This window comes from Prinia subflava, chromosome Z (assembly GCF_021018805.1).
Source record: "Prinia subflava isolate CZ2003 ecotype Zambia chromosome Z, Cam_Psub_1.2, whole genome shotgun sequence".
Classification (NCBI taxonomy): domain Eukaryota; kingdom Metazoa; phylum Chordata; class Aves; order Passeriformes; family Cisticolidae; genus Prinia; species Prinia subflava.
The window spans coordinates 47,378,514-47,403,590 of NC_086283.1; the positions used below are offsets into that span (position 1 = coordinate 47,378,514).

A 25,077-nucleotide genomic window follows, 5' to 3' on the forward strand; every position below is an offset into this window, starting at 1 on the left:
TGTGGATGCTTCACATTCCAGTGTCTTGCCTGTTCTCACCATAAATCTCAGTACATGGTTAATGGCCACCTATCATTACCTACTTCTCTTGCCACCTGAGGAATGCATCTTCTTACAGAACAGTATACACTTACTTCATGTCCCATATTGAATCCCGCCTGACATTACAGGCTTTATGCAACTACAGGCTCAACATAACAGCCAGCAGTCACATTTGTAAACCTCCTGGGCACTTGGAGCCTCAAACAACATGGCTGGAAACTGTTGTATGGAATGTGTATGTAGGTTGTCATAAGCCTTCCCAGCTCCTTTGGGAGGTTTTGTTTATTTGCTCAATTGGGGTTTTTGTTTGTTGGGTTGGGTTTTAATATATAATGATAGGAGAAGGAAGCAAACAGGTATCTCTTTTGTAGAGGAATTTTGCTCCACTAAAGCAGCAGCACATCTGCTCTTGCTTTGAATGCAGAAACATCAGACATAATGACTTTTGTTAAAACTTCCACTCCTTAGGGCTCTGGGTTCACAGGTGACACAACAGGCCAAAGTGATTACTGTGAACTGAACAGCAATTTCCATGCACCCATAAGCATTTTAAATAATGCCTTGTCAGCCTACGTGACAGAAATACACACTTTTCTTTCAATGTTTTAATCTCTGTCACTTACAGACCTTCAACTACCAAGTTAATGTTTGGAAATTTCAGATAATCAGCTGTAAAAGAAGCCTCTTCTGAGAAGCAGATTTCTTTTTCACAGATGTTAGTGGAATCAAAGTTTTCCTCAAAAGACCTCCAGGTAGACAAGGGCAACTATTTTCCTTCTCCTAAATTGTGTTGGTCACAGCATTATTGAAAGCAAAGACTAAGCCAGTATGAATAGATTGCAGAAACGGAATCTGCAGCAGCTAAACTTGTCTGCTTTTCATTAACTTTTTGTGGTTAGGACCTTTTTGCCTGCTGTGCTAAATAAAGGTCATACTCATGGCTCTCTAAGACATCAAATCAGGACATTAAATCACTGAGAGTTCAGGAAAGGCTGTTAAGCTTTTTTAAGCTGTTTTTGTAGCCTAGGGTAAGACAACAATTCTTTCCCATTTCTATTAGAACAACCGAAGAATTGTTAATTAACAAGCCTTAAATTAGAACTAAAAAGACTATGTGCTAGGATGTTGAAGCTGTAATATTTTCTACTGAGAAGATAATTATGTGTATTTTGCAGGTAAATTGGCAAAATCATTTTCATCTGCATGACTGGGGCCATTAGGTTTGCCTTCCAAGCCTTGCAGATTACTCTACTCCCCTCTGCTGCGTTTGGAGGCATTCATTTATGCATCCTGCAATGTATGTATTGTGAGTATGAGTGTGTATTTCTCAACTCTTGAACATCAGAGTAAGGGAGAAAGAATTTTAACCTACATTGTTTTGTACTGCAAAATGTTTAAAGAAGTCTCCTAGAGAGATGCTGATAAAGTACCTCAAATCCAGTTTGGTGTTTTTTTTCTAATAACCTTGAACAAGTGAGTAGTCACCTAAATGACTCACAAATGATTTCTCAGTTTACATAACTTTGCTTAGGAAATCTGTTGTGCTCACTTACATTGTACACCATCATCTAGGTTAAGCCCTGTACCTACCTTCTAGCTATATAATGTTTTGCTCTTCTGGTTTTTAATTGAGGGTTATGTTCTGCTATCTACAGTGGAGTTGCTTTTGTTTTGTATTAGCAGAAATAAAATCAGCATGTATGAGTGTGAATATGTATAAAAAGAGAATTATTATTTAATCCATAACCACAGAGATCTTCCACTTGTTGCACCATTTCTGTAATTTCTTACATGAGATTCCAACAATTTCTAGACCATATTAAATACCAAAAATCAATTAAGCTGTTTCACATGTATTAGTCACAACATCATTTGAACACTTCCAACATCTTGTAAAGAATCTGAATAATATGATTATGTATAAAAGATAAGGAAAACTGATTTCTTCTTAGTACCACCACAGCCTGTTGCAATTCAAGAGGAATAGCTCCATCATCTGAATTATAGTCATGTAATTGATTTATAGGTTAAAATATTATTATGCAAGGGAAATATCAAATTTGTCTACGATTATATCTAGCCTTTTGCCTCTCAATTACACTCAGGTGGCTTAACTTCAGCAAAGTGAGATGAAATAGTGAAGTTCTAAAGCATTTGAAGAAAAACCTTCATAATAAATAGTAAATAAGTTAATTTCTTGAGCTACAATAAATCAGTAACTTATCTGTAACTGTGAGGGTTCTCTTAAAACCATGCTGAGAAAAGCAGTCACCAAGACAGTAATAAAAACATTGTTCTGCCTTTCCAAAACCAGCATTTGAAATAAACCAAGTATTCTGCAGCATGTGACAACAGATTAATTAACCTCTAGTATACATTAATCACATTTGTGAGCACAAGTAACTGACAGCTGTTAAGAGACTCCAGATACTTCATTGTGAGATAAATGGAATTTTATTTTTAGGGAGAGAGTGATTTCTCTTCATAATAAATGTATAAAAGTGCAATGTCTTAAATATTTACTGCATGCAAATACCTTTCTTGTTGTTGTTAGCATCATATAAAGTAATCTTATGCAATAGTCTCTGCAAGAATACATTTCAATTTATTGTCAAATCAATGCATCTTTTCAGTTGAGTGCCAACCTGATCATTGCATTAACCACCTCATACAGGACTGCAGGAAAAAAGGCAAATTTTCAGCAACATCTCAGCAAACAGCTCTCAACTGACAATGCAAAATGACATACTAAAATGGCAAAATTTGGCGCACGTTTGCCTATAACATCCTTCAAGTGATTTTATTCCAACTATAGTGTTATAATTTTGTTTTCTGAAATGCCTGTCCAAAAGGCTAATTGTATCTCCTCCTGATTACAGGAACCTTCTGAAGCTGTTCTTATTCTCAAGTTGTCTTTAATGCACCCAGTATCAACTCTATAGCGACTACCAGAATTCAATCTGGTACGTCAAGAAACATTCTCTTTGTGGCAAACAGGATTAAGGAAAGATACCAAAAAATAATCAAAACAGAATGGCAGGAGGAACAAGATTAGGCAGAAAGTGTGTTCCTCTTCAGCTGTACTACGTATAATCAGTTGTTGAATTTTACCAGACCAATTTACATTTAATTCGCAAGGATCAGAAAGTATTCCAGAGTGCACATACATAAAGCAACACTGTATTTTCTTTAGATGGCAGGAAGCAATTAACGAGTGTGATAAATGAGAGTGAATTGAGAAAGAAGTGCCTTGGACAAAGACACATTAAACCATTAAACCTTGAATGTCATACCCAGCAACACAGCATTTTAAATAAGATAGAAAACATTTTCTTTTTCTTTTTAGATCTTACTGGAAAATAACCCGTTTGGATTTGTTTGGGTGTGGTTTTTTTTTTTTTTTTTTTTTTTTTTTTTTTTTTTTTTTTTTTTTTTGTGAGATGAGTAGAAGTCCAATTCTTGCATTTTTCCATCCTTAACACTAAGTCTGACTTCTTGGCATCAGTCATCAGTCTGACTACAGTTGCATTTAGTTCATGTACACAGAAACTTGTGATTCTTAAAGGGGAGCAAGTATTTACCTTGTTCTGTAATTTCTATAATTTTTTTTCCCTAAAGTAAGACCTTTAAAAATGAAAAGTGCAACACTTACAAGCCAGAATAGCTAATAGCCCACAAAGTGCATAAAATGAAGGGTTTAGGAACTACAGCACTAGGACTAGGTTTTCAGGGAGGAAAGTGTTACTCTCTTTTTTCCTAATTTCTAAGCCTTTGGGCCACACAATTCTACCTCTTCCACTTGGTCAGCTTCTCACTTCTTGGAACCATTGGTCAGCCGAACTGGCTGAACCCCTGAAAATTAGACTAATAAAGCAGCCAAGCAAGAAGAGCAAAAAGAAGGTGTTTTTTCTCCACCCCCGTTCAGTGAAAAAGCAGCAGGGCTGACATAAGGGAGAGGGAAAGCTATGAGCAGATGAAAACCAGGATCAGAGAAGGTCTTGGTAGTAACAAGCTGTGAGAGGGGGTCTGGTGCCTTCACATCAGATACTGATACCAGGTGTGCTCCTGAGGATCTGGCAATTGTGTATTTTGTGGCAGTTTATAAATATTCTACAATTCCTAGATGTTTGGGACAGTATCCTACAAAGTGCTTGGTACTTGGGTGAGATGATCACAGTATCTGATCTAAGGTTTTAACCACAAGTATGCACAACTTATCACACAGATACAGTTTCTACATATATTTCACATATCTAAAGGTCACAACTGACACTGTAGTTTGTTGACATTATCTTCTCCAAGACACAGACATAAAATAAATCCTTCCCTAGTGACTGATCCTTCTCCTATACGTTCTGCAACTGGAAAGAAAAATGAGGAATCACTCACTCTCGTCCTTGCTTAGGCAAACTGTTTGCACTCCAGGATTTTTACCTCAACTGTTTTGTTCACTTAATAGAGAACCAACTGATTTTTGCAGCTTGCCTGAAATACTATTTTTTCAGTAATGACAGTCTAAGATCCACTGATTGTCAACCACGTATGAATCAAACTCCTGAAAATTGAACGTAGGCCTCTTTCTGTTACTTGTCATGACATAGGTGAACAAAAAGATCTAATACACTGCTCTTGCAGTAGTACTGCAATCATCCAAAAATCCTTAAGAAATCTGCCTCACTGTCTGCAAAGTTCAAATTTTCTTTTCCTGGGCATAGGTTTTATTTCTTTCCTTCCATGCTTCTGAATTTCCATTGTACACAAGCCAAAGAAACACCAAACCTTTTACAATACTGTCAAATTACCTTCTCCACTGTAACAAACCCCAAATGTTTTGAACATCTGGCTGTAAGAAAAATATTCTGGAAATTTTAGTATTTAGACGATGATGGAACACGTATAATTAAAAAGTAGTTTTTGAGTAATACATCAATCCAACATTTACCATAATGAGAAGAGAACAACAAGCCCAAATATTCCAGAAAAACAAAATTTCAAGGAATGAAGATACTACAGTATGAAGGTGTGGCCAAAAATACTGTATTTTTAACCAACAACATTTTTGAGGGGCCAAAACTGTACAGTATTAGTTTTTAAAAAAACCTGTTTCTGTTCCTCAAGCAACACACAATACATGCATTTACGTGGCACTTTAAGAACAGCAAATGTTATTCTTAAATATTCTTAAGTTTAAAAATGTATTTGACACTCCTTCCTTAAAAGAAAAAAAAATATTAAGAACTGGTCAAATAAGGATTTCTTGCAGCATGGTAAACAAGGAAATCAGCTTAAACTGTATTTTGAGAGAAAAAAACTTCCAACTGATTTTAATTAAACTTAATGTATCTTCTGACACTGTTTTCAAAATCTCTATTCCTTTCTCACCTGCAGCATGACTACTGTGAAAAAGCTCAAGATAAACTTACAGTAAAATACTTTAATTATCTAAACCGTGACCCCAATGTATTGACTACACAGAAAAATTTGTTTGACTGATAGAACTCAAAATCCTACAGATAACCAAAAGGCAAACCAAAGAAAATATCACCATTTCTCCAACTAAAGCTATTGTTTTGCAAAATTTCCACTAACCTAACAAGCTGGAAATGCTTTAGTTGTTTAATGTCTATTAAATTCTAGAATTTGTGGTTTATGTCAAAAGAGGGACTGTATTTGTAAAAGTGTGAATTTCTACAATACCATGGTTAATTAAATACCAGGACATTTAAATTTTCTAAATTACTTATGTCAGTCTCTCCAAAACATAGCTACTTTACTGATCTGTTAATTAGAGGTAGGTCACGTGTAGGCCTTGTTAATATGCTGTGAACACTTCATTAGTTCACTAATGTAATAGTCTGCAGGAAACTATGCACAGAGCTCCAAGAATAGCAGCACATGTAATAAATTAAATGTCTAAATTTTATTTTTTTCATGTGGGTTAACATGTCTTTGTTTTTTCCTAATATTTCATTCTTTTGTGAAGAATGTTTAACAAGGAAAGGGTCATGAAGTTGAATAATCTGAAAGTCTTCTGCACCTTACAACTCAAGGCTGGGAGTCTAGCAATATCTATATGCAGCCCTTTTCCCCCATATAGAGTTTTTGCAAATCATGCAGTCAATTCTGACTGTTATCCAGCATTGAAAGTCTCTTCTCCATTTTCAAACTTTAAAAAGTGATTCAAAATCATGTGGCAGTATGATTAAAAAGTACAGTCTATACACCTTAACAATCAAAAGAGACTGAATTATAAAGAGTAAACTGCCCTTATAGCTGCATCACCCTACATCTGTAAGGACAGTGCCAGGTAATTTGTGAAAAAGGCAAGTTCCAGGTTTCTGTAAAACACGTATTACAGCCTTCTTGTGCTAGTGAACATTTAGAATACACAGGTTCCCAAGGCATTTTCCTTCCCTCCTCCCCCATTTACAACATTCAAAGAAAACACATCATTTTGGCAAAGTTAAAAGGGTTTCTGTCTTGATGTTTTTGCCTTCAGCTTCATGTTAGAGGCACAAACTTCTGGATTTAAGCACTATAAGGCATAGTAGAAACCACCAATTAAAACAACAGCAACACCACCACCACCACCACCACAATGGAATATACTACAAGTGGGGACAGCTGTGTTATTTAAAAAGAAAATGTTTTGTAAACTGTCATATTGCAATGCTGTGTTAGGTGATTCATGTAAAGCTTGCCTCGGCATGCTGAATATTTTTTTTCCCAGAACATGCTCAATGATCTAAACATTGCCACAGGTTCAACTTACCTAAAAAATACCAGAAAATAGCCCGGTGGCACACACTCTTGAAAACTTTTGCAATCACAATATAACTATAAAGCATGAGTAAACTTTTGTTTTGTTTTTATACAAAATTTGGAACCACATTTCCTTCTCCCCCACCCAATATCCTATACGAAAAAAAAATAACCCAACAAATGAAAAAACCCCAAACTTATGTTAGACACAACTGTCTGGTGTGGCTTTTTGTTGGGTTGTGGGTTTTTTTTTTTTTTCTCCTTCCCCCCACTTTTTTTTTTTTTTTTTTTTTTCTTCATTTCTTGGCTACAGTTCCATTTATAGCACTGAATCCAGTGTGGGCAAAGTATTCCCAGGTTATAAAAAGAGATATTATCAACAGTGGAACTGTGAAAACAGAAGCTCTGTTGCATTTATAGCATGATCAGGACTAATTTTGTTAAGTTGTATATAAGAAAGAGTCACTGCTCTGATCCCCTATTCAGAATGTCAGTGTCACTTTTTATAATCTTGATCTACCTGCTTCAAGCTTCATTAAATAAAACACTTTAACTCCTTAAAATTATTAATAATGGTGACTTTTTGGTTGTTGTTTTTATACCTAAGGTTTCCATGGTTTCTGAAAGACTAATCCGATGTTTTGCATTTTATTATGGTATTTTTAGAGCAACAGTATATATGCATTCGTACTTAAGTAAAATAGCTTGAAATATCTCTGAATTTACTTTTCCAATAAAGCTATTAGGAAAGTGAAAGTAATCTAATCTCAATCAAATAAAAATTTAAATTAATAGTTAAAGCTTATGTTCCAATATGATATATAATGGCATGAATTCTTCTAATAGGATTGTTTTCATCAGCTGTATAAAGCCCTGACAATATTTGAGCATTTTTTTGACTGTGAATTGTCTCTGTCTTGGTGTCTCCAATTTACTTCTCAGGAATGTGCAAATGATTTTATACAGCACAATGCTAGTACCGCTCTGTACTATAGTATTTTGTTTTGTAAATAAAAACAACAACAAATCCCTAGTCAGAAATAAACTGACAAAATTTACATTCTTCTCTCTTAAAAAAGTAAATAAAATAACATTATTTAAAATGTGAATTAGCTATAAGACATACAATACAATTACATAGATACATATCAATACAGCACATTCAATTTGCCAAAAATTAATGATTACAAAGCCAATATGGATGCTGCCATATATATATATATATATGTATGTACAATGATTATAGCATTCGTAATTGCACTATACCTACAACCAGTTTTAAATTACAAGGTGTTTTAAGAGGGAGCAAAAAAATAGCAACTGTTCTTATTATCGTTCTTTTGGATCTGGGAGGGTTAAGGATGAAAAACATCTCATTAGTATTTACTGTTAACTTTGGTAATCAACTAACAAGCCATTTTTTCCACCTCCCATCCGCTGCTATGTGGCAGCTGTTCTTGTGTTAAGTGCACTCTAGTAACAGCTGGCCTTATAGATAATCAATCCAATTACATGTCCCAACTTCAGTGTTTTCTTGCTAGCAATCACACACCTAGTCAAAAAACACCTTTCAACCTAAGCTGCAGAAAAAAGGCTCATCAATCTGTGCTGCACTTTTGTTGATAAAAAATTGCACATTTAAATTTCAAGAATGATTTTCTCACTGCTTCATTTACATTTATAAATCTCTTCTAAAGAACACTGAGAGAGGCTAGTTTGCATGAAAGCCTATGAAATGCCTGTGAATCAATTAACGATCAACCTTATCAAAAAAGGTTCCTGAACATGATCTTTCATCAATAACTTCTTGCAATACAACTGAAGGTGCCTTGACATTACTATGGAAAACAATCTCATGTCAAAACTGTCAAAATGTGAGATCTAAACTGCCTTTAAACTACTAGACTACATGCGGGTGCATGGTACACCTCATAGCGTATTCCCTTACATGTTGGTTTTGGCATTAGAAAATGGTACACTTTCTAAAAAAGGGAACATATGAACTGAAACTGTGTGTGTTAATCACTTGGCAGTTGATTCAATCAGGTCAGTTCCCAACCCATCCATTTGGCATTTCAATCAACATCTTACATTTCAAGCGCAATGGTTTTATAAAAAGCCATATTTGGCAACATGAATTTTGTATAATAAAAAGTAATTTTTCTACTGTGGAAAAAGAACACTTAAAAAAAGGTCTAACTTAAGAAAAAACACCCCACACAACTGAGAAAAACACTGTTTCAGGCTGTAGCCACTGGGGAAAATGTAGTGTCTATGACTTTTCTATTTGGCATTGGTGAACAAAAGAAGAGAGAAAGAAATGGCACACGGCAATTAAAAAGAGGTTCTAATATATTCCATGTACATCCCAGACTGTGTCTTCATTACTTCATTACTGTCTTCTGTGCACCTTTCTTAACTGCAAAACCATGGTTACATTTATTATCCTTAGATAACTGTAATTCTGTTTTGCAATCCCAATATTCTAGTCTCAGAAGTGAAGACAGAATGAAGACACCAATGTAAAGAATTTAAAAATCACAGTATCAATACGTTTTGATCCTTCAAAGAAAGTACATACTATAAAATTAGAATGACTTATGACTTGAACTGTGATGATAGTGTTTTCCTAACCAAATCACTCAACAGAAAATATTTCACCCAAGAATGCAACTGGGGGGAAAAAAAGGCCATTGTACCTTTTAAAAGATAAGGGGAGTAGGAAAGGAGGGGGAGAGAAAGGGTTAGGGAAAGAGGAAACCAGCTTGATTTTGCCTCAATAGCAAAAAACTGCCATCCTTTGTAAATGTACGACTGAGAATTTGAAACACATTGAGTCACAAGGTTTTGCCTAAAAAATGAGGAAATGTGCTGTGAATGTACTTCAGCATCTTTTGTTTTTCCTCCATATACTTTAAATAAAATCATAATATTAACTACAAACGCTGTGGACATTCACAGAGTCCAGGCCGGCAATAAATTAGTATTATGCAAATCGTTTTCACAGATTATAATACAGTCCCTCTTGTATCTTCAATCATGGAAAGTTGGTTTTGGAGGATCCCCCAGGTACAGTTAGACCAGGTTGTACTCCTTCAGGTTTAACTGTAGAATCGTGTCCTTGACAGCAGCAAAGACGAAGCGGATGTTCTCTGTGTCTGTAGCACATGTGAAGTGAGAGTAGATAATTTTGTCACTGTCTGGATTCAGGTCTACGAACATCTTCAGGATGAACTCTCGTGCTGCCTGTGCATCCCGCTGTGGTCCTGTAAGAAAAGAAATTCAGCTTTCTTAAAATCAATTTTGCATTTCCACTTCTTTAAAAGAAAATAAGGAAGCCTTAGTCTGTGATCCCTACATAAGAGAAGATGGAAGGAACCTTTTACTATCAATATATCAGTATCATATACTAGTTGCATTCTTTGTGGTAGGAACTATTAAAAATAAAGATGGAAGGAAATTTCAGAAGTTCACCAAGTCAGAGCTGCTCTTTTGCTGCTTCTTCTTTCTTCAACAAGATAAATCACCTGTTTTAAAACAGGTGATTTATAAATGCAGAGAACGAAAATAAAAATCTAGCTATATCATGAAATCTTCAAAAAGCTAGTAGCAATGGTGAATGTTCAGTCTACATCTACTATATTTAAATTACACTTCAGTTATTTTAGCAGTGCAAGATTCACTAGTTTTATATGGATTTTAGTAGGAAGCATAATGAAATTATATCCTGAGCTGTGTCTGACACTGTCATCAATAGAACTTAATTTACTTTAAGTGATAATAAAATTCACAGCTGCTCTCCAGCTGAAACTGTTGCCTGCAAAAGGCTCATGTTCTAACCAATCAGCTGGTATCTAAATTGTGTACGTTAATGATCCTAAGAGATCTAAATTAAAATTGTAATGCTCAGAAGGAAAGAGCTTAAAAAAATCACAGAAGGTAATTACTTCCAGCCTGGAACAGTGAGGATTCATTCATGTCCACAGGCAAAAAAGCAGTGCAGAAGCAAGAACTTAAGCCACATGATGGTGAATCTTGTTCCATTATTCTTGTGCTGCCACCAAAAGTCATTGTTGCCTTACTCTCCTGTTTCTGAAATGTGGGTTTCTAGAGAACACACATTTTTCTGTGCTGTTGCCTCCTCCTCTTCCGTAAGTCCCGCTGTTACACAGCAATATAAATACAGCACCCAGCTGTTATGTGTAGCTCTGTCCTTCAGTAATTACAAAATCAATAGCTTGGTGCCCAGCACAGGTCCATAGATTACAACAACTGGATAACAGAGCTTATTTTTAATACTTCAAGCTTAAAATTTTTAACATTTCCAATCTGTGTAACTGTAAAATTCAGGAAGGGAATGTATGGAAGGGAAAGCACACACTTTCTGGTGTGCCACAGATCTATGTGGAGGGGCAGTGAGCTTTGGCAACATGTGGGTTGTATGCATGTGAACAGATGTACATACATGTGCATACATACACAGATGATAAGTGTATCATCTTTCTGAGATTTAGGGATGGAAACAGATAATAAGCTCTCTGAGGCAACACAGAGGACTGTCCAACACTTGTACAGCTTCTAAAACACAACTGGCTCCAGCCTTTAGCATGGTCACCAGACTCTATAGATAAAGAGCAGCAATATTAAAAGCACATATATATGTGAGTATTTGTGAAGAAAATTCTTAGGCTTCCAAAGACAACAATTTCCTTAAAATAAATCACTTCGTTTTTTAAATGGTTTCCTACAGTTTTATTAAACAGTTTCACAGTAGCTACACACAGCGTTTTCTCAAAATCCATTGGCCTGTTCAGAGATATACCCAAATTTTCACACCCTTACTCTTATGTTATTTAAACTTTTATCTCATTGAGGTTCAAGCATGGAAAAGTATGTCTATGACCTCAGGAACTTAAAAAAATGGAATGAATTAATGTTAAATTTACACGGCAAAGTGGTTCTGGTCTAAGTAAGAGACTTAGAAAAGAACAATCATATGAGTTAGTAGCTTTCTTGCCCATTGCTCTCCCTGATCAGCAGTTTCTACCTAAGTGCTACATCAATATTTTTTTCTTCTTTTCCTCCCAACTATAGCCTCTTTTTGTGTTTGCCCTCTCTCCCTCTCCAGCCTGTGAGTCAGATGTCTAGTATTAGCATGCAAAGCATGTCTTCATGTGATACACTGGCCTAGGAGTATGGCTTGGCCTCTATTTCAAAGGTCATACTAATGCACTGTGCAGCAGAACTCCTTTATTTAATCTGTCCAATTTGCCACCCTGGCCAGCAGTTCCCAGCCCTAGGCTTTCTCCCTTCTGAAGGTGAGAGAAGCAATCCAGCTGAAAAATACCTATTTCTGATGCCTTCCTTAGATCTCCCACTTCCCACATCCCCAGCATACTGGGACAGAAAAGGGGACCACATGGTGATCTCTGCAAGCAACAGATCCCATCCTACCACCAGAAGTAATCAAATCAAACTGTAACTTCCTGCAAGATCTGCAGAATTAAGAAACAAAAGATTCTTGAAGACTTGCCAGACTTCACTCCCACGTCCTTAATAGTGCACAATATTTTTTTTCCCCTCACCAATGGCAAAGGACAAGAGAAACAAAGAAACAAAGTTTCTGCTAAGGAAGTGTTTGAATTCTTTTTTTTTTTTTTTTTCCTTATTTCTTTTTTCTTTTTCTCTGGACAAGCATTTTACACGGGCTTTGTCAACACTTGAGAGGAGGTAGCAGAACAGACTGTAGGGTCTAGTCACCTTTGGGATATTGTCTAGGGAACTTGTTACACAAAGTAAATTCAAAAGAACAAGCATATTTCTACTCAACTGCCAGTTCTCTTTTGTACAATACTATGAAACTAAATTTACAATGACTTATAAATAATGTGATCTGATCCTGCAGGCTTTTTACCTGTTCTCTTCAAGAGAAAACAAAAAGTACATTTTTCCCATTATTACTTTCCATATTTGAACATGAGAGTTTTAATCTTTTTCTCAGGTTCCCAATCAGCTATTCCTTCCTGGTGAGAAAAAATCGATTTTCTTTTTAAAACATAGGAACATTTAGTTCTTCAGACCTCTTATTATAGACCACTTTTCTCTGTTACCAAGGCCTTCTCCACTCAGTTACCTCAAAATACTTAGCTCTTCCCCTCTTCCCTGCAATACTTAGCTCTTCCCCTCTTCCTGAAAGTACAGCTTTAATAGAAATACTTAAACAGCCCACTTTTTTTTTTATGGACAAACACATTAACTTCACATAATTAATGTAAAATTAAAAGACAGATTTAAAAGGTACAGTGAAGGGTGCAACAGATGGTTGCTAGCTCCTCTGAGTGTTACAGAGAGCTTAAGACACTTCCCCTCAGGTATTCACCTTATAAAAAAGCTAACCTCAAAACACCAGTAATATAGACGACTATATGTTCAACTTAGGAATGTGTTTCTATTTATTTTTAACTCTTGTATTTTAATTTAAACCTAACTTAAGAAAAATGAGTTTCGTGTGGTTCACTCCTAATATGACAATACTCATCAAAAAGTCAACGATTTCCTGGTAAAGTTTCTGCCATCCTACCCACAAGCCATTACAGTGTAAACCAAAATCTTAGCCATCTAAAAATTCTATCAAGTTCAATTACATTTTACAGATTTTTTTGTATTTTTCTTAAGGAATATATCAAAGGATCCAGTTGTCTAGCATTTGGACAAGGCTAGCACAATTTGCCAGTACTACAGTGTAAAGAGAGCATGAGCTCTGATGTCACTGTACTTACCATCATACTCTGGAAAATAATCAACTAGATGGGAGTACATAATTTTCTCCTCTAGTAGATCTTTTTTATTTAAGAACAGAATAACTGAAGAGTTCTGGAACCATGGATATGTGATAATTGTCCTAAAGAGTGCTTTGCTTTCTTCCATACGATTCTGGAATGAAAAAGAGAGCAGAATTTTGGTGGTCATGAGATTTTACTTTTTTTTTTGATAAATCCATGCATTTTCACTCCATTTGGTGAAAGGATCCATTTCCTGTTTTGCACTTTCCTACCAATATATAAGATCCAATTAATTAAATTAATAATAATAAGCAAGCAGTAAACTAAATATTCAGGCATTTTCCTTTTGCAAATTCAGCTAGTTAAGTGTAAATAGTCTTTAAAATATGAAAGCTGTAACAGGTACATTTGCAAAGTCTGAATATGCATATTTACAATCAGCCAATTCACTGGTGGCTATTGAAATGCAAGTGTTTCATGGTAGAGACACAAACAACACAAGACAACCAATCCAAGGTTTAAGAACATTATTTTACACGCCTTTCCCAAATTTTGAATACAGAGTTCAGCAATTCTTAGAAATCATCTTAAAATAATCCCAAGTAAATGTAAAACCTGAGAATATTTTGTCTACACCAAAGGTTTAAGACATAGCATTTTAAAAAATTGTAAATTGTTTTTAGCATTGTTGCCAGATGAAGAATTGTTTCCACCTGGTGGACTAATACAGTGTTTATTGTTCTGAACCCAGCAGCCTATGGAATAACACAACACTTATTCTGTAGGAAGAAAAACTGGATCGCAACCAGCCAGCCCAGTTATGCTACCTTTTACCAGTTCACCAGGCAGTTAAGTATGACTTTGGGGTTGCTTACCTCCAGGTACTACCAAAGAGACCACCAGGACAAAAGAATGCGTGTGTAGAGGGAAGGGACCACGTGTCAAGTGGTGGTCACTTGACATGTGGTGTCACTGTAATGGACTATTATTTAGGTTGACAAGAACTTTGGGGAAATGATTATCATATGTATGTCTATTCTGGGACAATCAATGAATATGTATGTAAAATACATACATATGCACAGAATACAAGCAGTATATTAACAGAAAATGTCCTGCACTCAGCATGCACAGCATTTGGAAGAGCTATCCCCTTGTGCATCTGGCCGAATAAGGAATGCCTGCGTCTTAATGCTACACTGGGGCTACAGAGTTTTATTTTTACTGATTTTTGGTAACAACATAATTGGATTAGCCTTTAACTCCATAGCTGCTCCTGAAACCACTTTGCAGTATAGTTGGAATACCAGCAAAGCCTGCAGTTATTTCTATTTGTAACAACCTCTCATCATTGTAGAATAATGTTACAATTTGATCAGTTCTGAACTTTTAGGCTGACTTGATGTGGTTAATAAAGAGCCAGAGCAAACATGGAACTAACTTACTCCTTTTATTATTATTCAAAGCTGCAGCCCCCTGAAAAATACTTCAACAACCAAATGGAGCTCCAGAGTACAACAAGAACATGAATCCTGCAGATTCTGCTGTTGCTGAGCCATACAACACTCTGTTAGATAACTCAGACAGTTTTGCCGTGAGCGTATATTTACTTCCATTAATTTGCATTTTAGAGAGGCCAACATGAAAGGGAACTTCAAAAACTTGAAACAAATATCAAACAACAAAAAAAAGTAAACTCATTCAATTTTGTAGTAAAAGTTGTTGATTTAGTCTGTTAAACATTATTGTTGCTGTGGTGCATGAAAATAAATGGCTGAATTTATATACTGAGAAACTAACAGAGTAATAAAACATTTGCTTTCATGCAGTCAGATCTCATGACTCATTGAATTCAACAGTGCCAGGATTTCACTCTGAAAGGAAAGAAACACTAAAGTCAACACAGCTGAGCACAAAACATGACTCCTTAGACTAATTGTTAATAAGACGTTATATCTGTTATATGGTCCACCGCAAAAAGTTCAGCGCCATGGCACATTTGCATTTCCAGAAATACTTGTTGGCAAGTATTAGTATCTTCTTCACTGGACTAAACAAGCTAAGGTTTCTTCACAGGACATGGGCTCTAGGCCCTTGACGCTTTTCCAAACAGATTTAGGTGACCATGAAATTGTATTTATAAACCCTTCGCAAATTATTTCAAAGGGAAATCAAAGCAAATTGTGTTAAGGTCAGTGAACTGACATTTTCATATGTTGTCATTTAGATATGTAGTCTGCAGATTTTTGTAGGAATTGAGACAGCCTACAGATTTTAAAGTAAATTTTACCTGTCTGTAAAGAAATACAAGTCCTCAGTTTGCCATAACCAATTAAAATGCTACAATGATTTTATTTTACTATGATTAATTGATTAAGAAAAAAGTATAACGTGATTCATTTTTGACTAATCAAATCTCTGCTTAACTTTCTACTGTCTTTCATCTCTGTTTATTGAAATACTAAGGACGATTCAAATTCTATGGATGTCACAGCAGATAAAAACAATTTTTATGCCAGAGTTAATTCCTCCAACAATACTGCTTATTATGCTCTAAAATTTGTCTTAAAATGGTTTTCTGTTTCTAATGATAACTCACTCCTTTGCATGCTCACTCTTTTATTAAATATATATGCCATAATATTTTTAATCACAAGATGATATGGTTGAACTACTGTTCGGAAAAAACCTTTTCTTTAACAGGATGCACTATTTCTTGTGTAAAAGATGGTTTCATGGTACAGTATTTTTACTGAAGTAGGGATAGGATTACAAGGAGTATAGGAAGACTCTAGCATTGAGGGTTTGACCTTCTGTCAGATGCAACATGAAGATCTATTTCATCAAACTGTTTCCAGAATAATTTTATTTCAGCTTCAACAAAAAATGCTGCAGATAGAAACTTGAATAAGTAACATACAGAAATGTGCAGCTGGATCTGGCTCAAGGCTTTCTCAGTAGCTGACAGCCAACGTCAGCAGTGAAGCCAACCTTCAACATCAATCCCTGTTCAACAGCAGCAATAGCTCATCATTGCCTCCCTGGCTTGGCACATGGAAAATGTGCAGCAGGATTACTTTTTTCACCATCTCTAAAAGATCTGCTGGGCTGGGCAACTTCTCTGCTTAGCTTTTGTCTGCAGTCAATCCCAAATTGCATAAAAATGTATTGGTATCACCAGCTGTCCCTCTATTTTTCTTGTTAGGATATACAGATGTCAGCGTAAAATTCTCCGTCTTCCATACAACCTGACAGAGTTGCTCATCCAGTGTAAAAATATAATTATGAAACAGTAAGAAATACAGCAGATATACTCCAGTAGTGAAATTGTTAACTATAAACAGGTTACATAATCTTGGACAAATTTATCCTAATATTTCAATAACTATCAAGAAAAAACACTGTACTTATGAATGAATCACAGGACTGTCCAATTTTATGACTAGAAACACATTCTTATGAAACAAAAATAAAATGGAATTTCTTTCTATCATGTACATCTAAAGATACATATAAACATATTTACATATAAAAGATTTTATGCTGGAAAGTTTTTCTACAACTGTTAAACATTAACACAAATACAATCAGAAGCATAAACCATGCTTTCCCACACTTTTATCCACATGCAAACCTACTCTTCCTCAAATTTTAACGGATTACAAAGTAGTATACTTCCTTCCAATTTTGTTTTTAGATGTACCTTAAAATGATGGGTTTTTAGTTTGGATGTAAATAATAAAATTCTCTTTACTATCTGTTGCTCTGAAAAATGTAATTACTCCTGCAATTAGAGAAATAACAAAACTGAGATAATTTATAAGCACTCAATTGTCAAATCCTGAAGAATACCTGCAAGAGTGCTAAACTAGCATTTAAGAGCTGTATCAGCTGGCACCCAGTGAAGAGAAAACATTTCCCAGCTAACAAGCAGTGTGTTGACAGAAAACACTTAGTAAAATAATAATCTGAAGCAACAGAGAAGCACTAGTGGAGTTTCACCCATTACTGTCCTAATGATTACCAAGAGTGTCACCTAGTGGGCGTACTGTAACTCACATACTGAACGAAAAATGTAGTAATTACTTTTCTCTTAAAAAAACTGTTAATGATTTAAGCAATGTCTGTTAAAAAATTAGGATTGCACAGATTCTGAGGAACTACGTTTTGTTGGAATACAGTGAGAGAGAAGGTGGCAAGAAAGTAAACAAATATGCATTCTTTAGTGAACAACTTGTTCTGTCTATGTATGCTGGCAAAAATGCTTTTTGAGTCAGAGGGCATTCAGAGATAGTAACTGTAGAAAATGAGATACTGACGCAAGACAGCTTTAGAAAAAGCAGAGGTTAATATTTCAGAAGGTTAGTGTCACTGTAATGGACTATTATTTTGGTTGACAAAACCTTTCATTATGAATGCTTTTTATGTACAACTCTATATTAACTTGGAATGTCTCCATTATCCAACTAAGACTTTCAGCAATTATTTTCACAGAAGCAATTTCAAGCTATACAGAAAGGCCTGCAGTGTATTTCTTGGCTAAACAATTAATGAAGCTGCTATGCAAAAGCTCGGAAACAGCAGAGGAAATGAGGAAGTGGTAGGTAAGTGCAGATTCCTCCACTATGTAAAAAAGTAAATACAGTATAAAAATTGGAAGTTCTTTGCATTTTTGCCACCAGTACGAACTATAATCTTGTAGCTCTACAGCTGTAACTGGTTATCTAAGTAAAAACTGCAATGGTTGTACAAATACTTTGATGAGTAATACAAATGCAGTCAGAGGCCATTTCAAACAGAGCTCAGGAGTAATTACTTTATTTTGTTCACTGTCTTCAATCTCTCCACAAACTAGCCTGAAAAAAAAAGCTTTTGGTAGAGGATTGGGAAGACATCTCTGCAGGTAAGAACTGTATTTTTAAATCACCCGGAAGAAGAACTCTCAGCTTTCCAACGAACTAGATTTGCAGCACTGCACTTGAAAATACACGGCAATGTTATGTATCCAGCAGAGACACAGATGAAGCAAGTGACAGCTGACATCCATGAAATCAACATGTTCACCAACCATCAAAAACCAAAAATACTGTCCAAACCAAAAATGGTCTATGAAGTAGTCTTAAAATGCAGTTCAAGTACTGCTGTCAAGTATTTTTCAAATGCAAAAATGGGTCTTAAATTATTTTTCATGATAAAATATTTTTGCCAGAATTGGCTATTTTTTTAATACCTACGCTTGAGAAAAATGAGTGAAAATATTTTAAAATCAAATTGTCCCTGAAAAAAAAGCTCTTTTCTGGACAGTTCTGCCACTGGTTATTGAGCAAAAACAAAGAGAGGAAAAAAAAACAAAAACCGCAGTCACATCTTTGCCAGTAGCAACATTTACAAGCTGAATTTTTAGCAGCCTCTCTATGCTGGTTCATGATCATCCAAGCCCCCATTTCCATTATGAACGACCCACTTCAACAAAAGAGAGAAAGGCTCTGACTCTTCCTAATGCAAATCTTTCTCAACACTGATAGCTTACATTCAAAAGGTTCTTTATCCACAAGCCAAAAATAAATATGCATTTGTGTTGACAGGTACGAACAGATACAATATATCCCACAATGAGTTTGGCATAGGTAGTTAATGTGCTATTTTCTCAAGTTCCCAAATAAGTAATCAGTTCTGGAGATTTGATTTCCCATGGGGAAAAATAAATAAATAAATTAGTATGAAGACAATTTGAGGCTTTTAGGTCTAACTGGGAGTTTGTATTGTGCCTGTGCCATATGCTCAATTGTTCTGGATTACTGGCTGTTGAAAAAAACCAGTCAACTGAAACATTACATTTATTTATGATGTAGAAAGACAGAAGTCCTCTGATCTCAGAATTGTTTTCTTTCAGCCTTCACGCTAAGCCACGTACAACTAGCCTGTGAATAAGAAAGGTAGTGCTGGAAGAGAAGTGGGAGCACGCTCAGATGAGAACAGCATGAGAGTTCTGATGAAAAAATGAAACACATTGTTCAGATAACTGCCTCTTTGAAGAGTAAACACACTCTGAACTGTGCAGCCTCATGCCATTTCTTATTTCTGCCTGCATCAAAATAGTGTGACTGGAACACTGTACCAATTTGTCACCTGTTAACGTATTACACAAATGAACCCAAGTTCCATCTAGGCTCATCTGTTTTGCAGACACACTTTTGTTCTGATTCAAAATGTAAGCATGTGTGCCTGCATCACCATACCTGCATAAACACAAATGAGCTAGCAGTAAAAATACCTATCCTGAGCTTCATGTAACTATTTTAATAAATTGGGCTTTAACTGGAATATTTTTTAACAAACTAAGCAACATTGATCCTTTCTCTGTGGGGCAATCTACAAACAACAAAATTTTCCATCAAAAGAACAGTGCTTTTATTCAGTTACTTGAAGCACAAAAACATTGCAGAAAACCACTCTACAAAGTTTGTTCAGTTTCAATTTGTAGTTGTGGTTGAGATACTGAAGCCATAATTTTCTTAATATCTTGTTCTGCCTTCATCTGATAAAACTGCAAGACAGTTCTTCAATGTATATTAAGTATTGTGAAACTAACTACATTAATGCAGATATCCACTGTCAAAGTAGGATTCTTCAGGGGTAGTGAAGAAGCAATGAAAAAACCTTGACATGACTACAAAGATGCTCTCCAAGGAAACAAAGAAAAACTCCTCCTTTCACATGTCATACAATGTTTTTTCTAGAAGCAAAAAAGAAATTATATTGGAGTGGATCTTTACATGGAAGTCACCAGGTACAAATCCTTGCTCCCAGCAGGAAAAACTTAGTCATCGTATCATTTTACTCATAGCTGTGTTCAGTAAATGTCTGAACATCTCTCTTCAGGATGGAGAGCCTAGCGCTCTGAACAAACAATTCGGCTTTCAGCCCTCATGATACAGCAACACCAAATCACAAACAGTTTTACTGATGGCCACTGTATTTACAGACCATTAAGTCACTTTAATGATCCTCTGTTGCTAGTGTTTTGAACAAAACATTTTCAAGAGCAACTTTCTTCCTGGAGTATTTAGCTCCATGCTGGCTCCATAAGAGACTCAGTCAGATGGTCCCTTCCTCTTTTCAACTATTGTGTTCCAGAGATATAGATGTTCTAGGTTGTCTGAGACCCCTTGAATGCCTGAAAGATATGTGTAATGGCTATTGGAAATGTTGCTCAAGCCACCTCCAGACCTACTGGCTCTGTTCACATCTCAAACTACAAAATTACTCCTTCCTACTGCTAGTGCCATGTAAACATCTGGTACTGGTAAATGAACCTGCTATTCTACATTTCAGAAACCTAGAAGACTTGATGGGGGATCATAGCTGCACGTTTTAAGTAACAGACACTGCTTTGGAAGTCTGTGAACACAGGATAAAAAGCTGTAAGACAACAGGAACACAGAAAGAGAGAGCATTAGGTTACAGCAGCAGAATTCTCAACCAGTGCAAGCAGCAGCCTTCACAGTTGGCTCCTACATGACTGCATGTCACATTGCAGCGCAATGGAGCAGGTTTAGACAAGTTCCTGAGGAGCTCCTTCAGTTCAGAATGAAGAGAACTGTACCTCATGCAAAAATCTATGTTAGAATACTTTGAAAAGGACTGATCACGAGTGGAAGAAAATTTCAATCTAGTTATAATTTCAGGTTAGATGATGCAGGTCCTTAAAGAAGACAAACCATATTGTAAAGAAGGGAAAGCCAGTGGACAAAAGTTGGAGGAATTACCTTTATGGCATAATTTTTTTAAATGTCCATTGAGCAATACAGCATTTGCCAAGCTCTCAGGAGAGACAGATCCTGGAAAACACCTTAATATACGTGAAAGGAGAACAGACAGGCAGTAATGGCAGTATTAGATACAGTTTGAAGGCGCAGAATTATAGAATGGCTTAGGTTGGAAAAGATCTATAGGATAATGTGTCTAGGATTTCTTAAGCCAAAAAAATCAATTTTCCTATTATTTTAAAATCTTAAGAATTCTTAAGCCATTCCTGCCTGCTTCACACATTACAATCCTTTTCCACAAGAACTGTAATCTGGGATCAAACCTGTAAATACATGGATTATAAGTAGATGGTACTTAAAATAAAACTTTAATGAAAATTGAGTGACAGTCTGATGATAAAAGGGAAGGGAAGGTGCTCCTGTTTTAAGAAAAATTCCATGGTGAGAACAATCGAAACTGGCATTTTCCCCCAAGATATTTAGTGCAAAGTTAAGAATACTCATAATGACTTACATATAAACATCATCTTTTATCAGTGTGTACTTCATGCTGTGCAATGCCACTGTTGCTTTGCAGTCTCTGAAAATACCTCAGGAAAGACAATTTACTTTTTGATAGTTTAGAAATTTTAAAATTTTCACTTAGCCTATTACTTAATTAAGTTAGCTGAAATGAGGAAATTGTGTTCTTTTCTGGTTTTGCTCTGAGAACCCTAGAAAAATAAACACATATGCATAACCACCAGAGAGCTATAAAAACTATATGAAATCTTATATATCTTAAGACTTTTAGTGCACCAATAAATATGTTAAAGCACCAACAAGCTTCAAAAAACACGGTTCTCTATTTTGCTGTTTCTAAGTACTAGGTGTGCAAAGATAATGAAAACCTCTTTTTTAAGGAACTCTATTTTACAGATGTACTGTTGTGTCTCTACTTTTTCCATAACTGCAAGTGGTTATGGTTCTCTTACAAAGCTGGAACTAATTTTTTTAACCATTGCACTTAAATGCTGAGATTTGATATGCTGAAAGGAGATAACTCTAATATATATTCAAATGCAGCATATCCTGAAAATCTAAAAAAAACCCTTTATTTTTTTAAAAATGAAGTTGACTTTAAATGTAAGAAAAAGTTCTAAACTGTGCCATTTGATAAAACTGCCAGTTTCTCCAAAATTGCTGGCATGATTCAGAGACAGAGCATGACTCTCAACACATATCATAAAACCATTTAAAAGAGAGCTGATTCCTTCATTTTTCATCTCACCTCTAATCCTACTGAGTTTTCTGAAAAACTGAAAAGGTCCAACATCTAATAATTTAACTTATAACATGTTGTCCTTTGTCACATCACACAAGACTGATGGAATATTTACTTAATTTACAGTACCATTAATGTAATTAGTATATTATATCCTCTGGTTCAAATTTTGTCCTCATTTTCCTAGACAGACTTTCTATTTTATTAAGGGCAGAATTTGGAACAGTTAGCTATCTCTCCTTTGTGTTTGTCAGAAGTATTTCATGACTGTACATCAACTGAAATGTTTGCAGGATTGATAAAATATGCCATCCTTACTGACTCTTCCCATTTTGTGTTTATGCACCAGAATCAAGTTATGTACAATCTAGATGTACACTTAAAAGAGATGCCATTTGAGTCTGAGACTCGCCTGTTAGAGGAAACCATAGCTAAAATACAGTTGGACAGCCAGGCACACTTATCTTCAGGACTGAAGCTCCCAGCTCTTCAGACATTTGTCATAGGAGTGCAATTTCATGGATGTGTCACTTAGAAGTCATCCTGCACATGTCTCTGAATAACAGGCAGTCTGAACTCTTATCTTATTTTCTATGTATGTCCCCTTATACAAGAGTTATATTCCAACTAACTTTTAATTCTTAACTCCTTCAAGGGCATGAAAATAGAAACAGTTCCCAGTTCCATCTCACATATATCCAGGGAGAGACACTAACAAAGACTACCAATTAACTGTAACCTCATCTGATATATAATCCAAATATATTTCTCTTGGATAAGGTAAACAAGAAAAGAAACAAGTTTACAACTGATCATCCATCAGGCACTATATTTTGAAATAAAAATCAAGAGTATTTATTTCCTAATGAGGAAGGTCATATAAGTACTACCACCCCCCATCATGCCCCCTCCCAAACAGAAAATGGTACTTTTAAAGACTGCTATGTACTCATGAAAATGATATTAATGAAAAATTGTATTAACTAAAAAGGATGACACGGACAATTAAACACTACACTTTTCCTTGCAAAAATGTACTACAGGAAATGAGACTTCAGGCAATATACAGTGGACTAATTAGAAAAAAGAAAGTAGGCCACCTTACAAAAATCATAGTTTAATCAGGCCATGAAAGCAAGGAAAAGGAAATAGCAGAACACTGTAAATTGTCAACTCAGATATTTTAATTTCAATATGAGACGCACAGACCAAAGATTAGATTCTATCCTAGTATCACACTGATGGCATACATATTAATAAAGTAGAGCATTCACACACACTCCCTTCACTTTGGTGCTAAAATTGCAGTACTGCTCCACAATTTAAAGCTAAGTATGAAAAGTATCTCTTCGATGGTTACCAAAGTCTTCATGTTAAATCACTGTCTTCCTTCCTGAGGTTGTCAGACCCCAGTGAAAAACAAAAATATCTTTGCAGGTTGAATTTCTTAGTTCAAGGTGTCAACAAACACATTTAAAGCTGTATTTCTGCCACACCCACATTCAGACAAACTATGCTTTGCTTTATGTGGAATAAATGAACATATTCTTCCATTAATTCTGAGAGTGCAATGTTTAGAGATACAGGGGAGAGAAAAAGAAGGGAAGAAGGCAATGTCCTGGCATACCAACAAAATCTAGACAGACATGCTACAAGTTTGCTGAAAACTTAAGCTGCCTACATTGGTGCTCAGCTCTAAGACTGTCTGAATCCTTTCCAGAGTTAAGAGTAACACAGGCCTAAGTATGCTGGAAAGTCTACTAGGCTATGTAAGTATTACTGGAAAACAAAAACTGGTTTGAATTAAAGTCATGAATATATTTAAAAGTGAAAGTCAAAAAGCTTCAGAAGTTTTCCTCTGTTGTTAAAAAGAAGCATAAATAGTTCAGTAGTGAGGTGTAAAAACCACCTGCAAGAAGGTTTGGACTTTCATGAAGCTTATTTTGGATAGTTAGAATAGTATTTGAAAATTATCATAACTAATTTTTCTTTATGAAATTTCCAAAAATTTTGCTTTGATTTGTGTAATTAAAATGCTTAGTATTTGTGTGTTGACTTTGTGGCTACAAAAGAATAATGCAAACAGAAAAAGATAGAACCAGACATTTCCAGTTTGACTTAAACCAAGTCTGACAGATTTCTCTTTTTTAACTATACGTCTCTAGCTTCAAAATTACAGAGGAGATGAAGCTGGTACAGACCACATCATAATTTCTGGAAATTCAGCTTTGAATGACACAGATAATTATACAATTAACATAATAATAATTTTGTTTTATGAAAACACTATAAATGCAAAAGTTTCCAGAGTTCCAAGGCTTTTTAAAAAAATTAATCCCAAAGAAAGTTCAACATACAAAATGTGATTGTCCAGGGATATCTGTTTTACTGTACGTCAACCATTGTCTTAAAGAGTGCAACTTGTATGCAGCCATGAAGAAGATATTGTCAAATGTTG

General features: G+C 35.4%; 1 protein-coding gene across 1 annotated transcript in view; it reads right to left on the reverse strand.

The window, feature by feature from the left end:
- Positions 1-1,753: 1,753 nt before the first annotated feature.
- Positions 1,754-25,077, reverse strand: part of LOC134564177 (guanine nucleotide-binding protein G(q) subunit alpha-like) — a 119,587-nt gene continuing 96,263 nt past the window's right edge. The window contains exons 6-7 of the mRNA XM_063422870.1: positions 13,584-13,737; positions 1,754-10,070 (exon numbers count right to left, since the gene is read on the reverse strand). Coding sequence (XP_063278940.1) covers positions 9,880-10,070; positions 13,584-13,737 — 345 coding nt within the window. The 3' untranslated portion in view covers positions 1,754-9,879. The remainder of the gene's footprint in view (positions 10,071-13,583; positions 13,738-25,077) is intronic.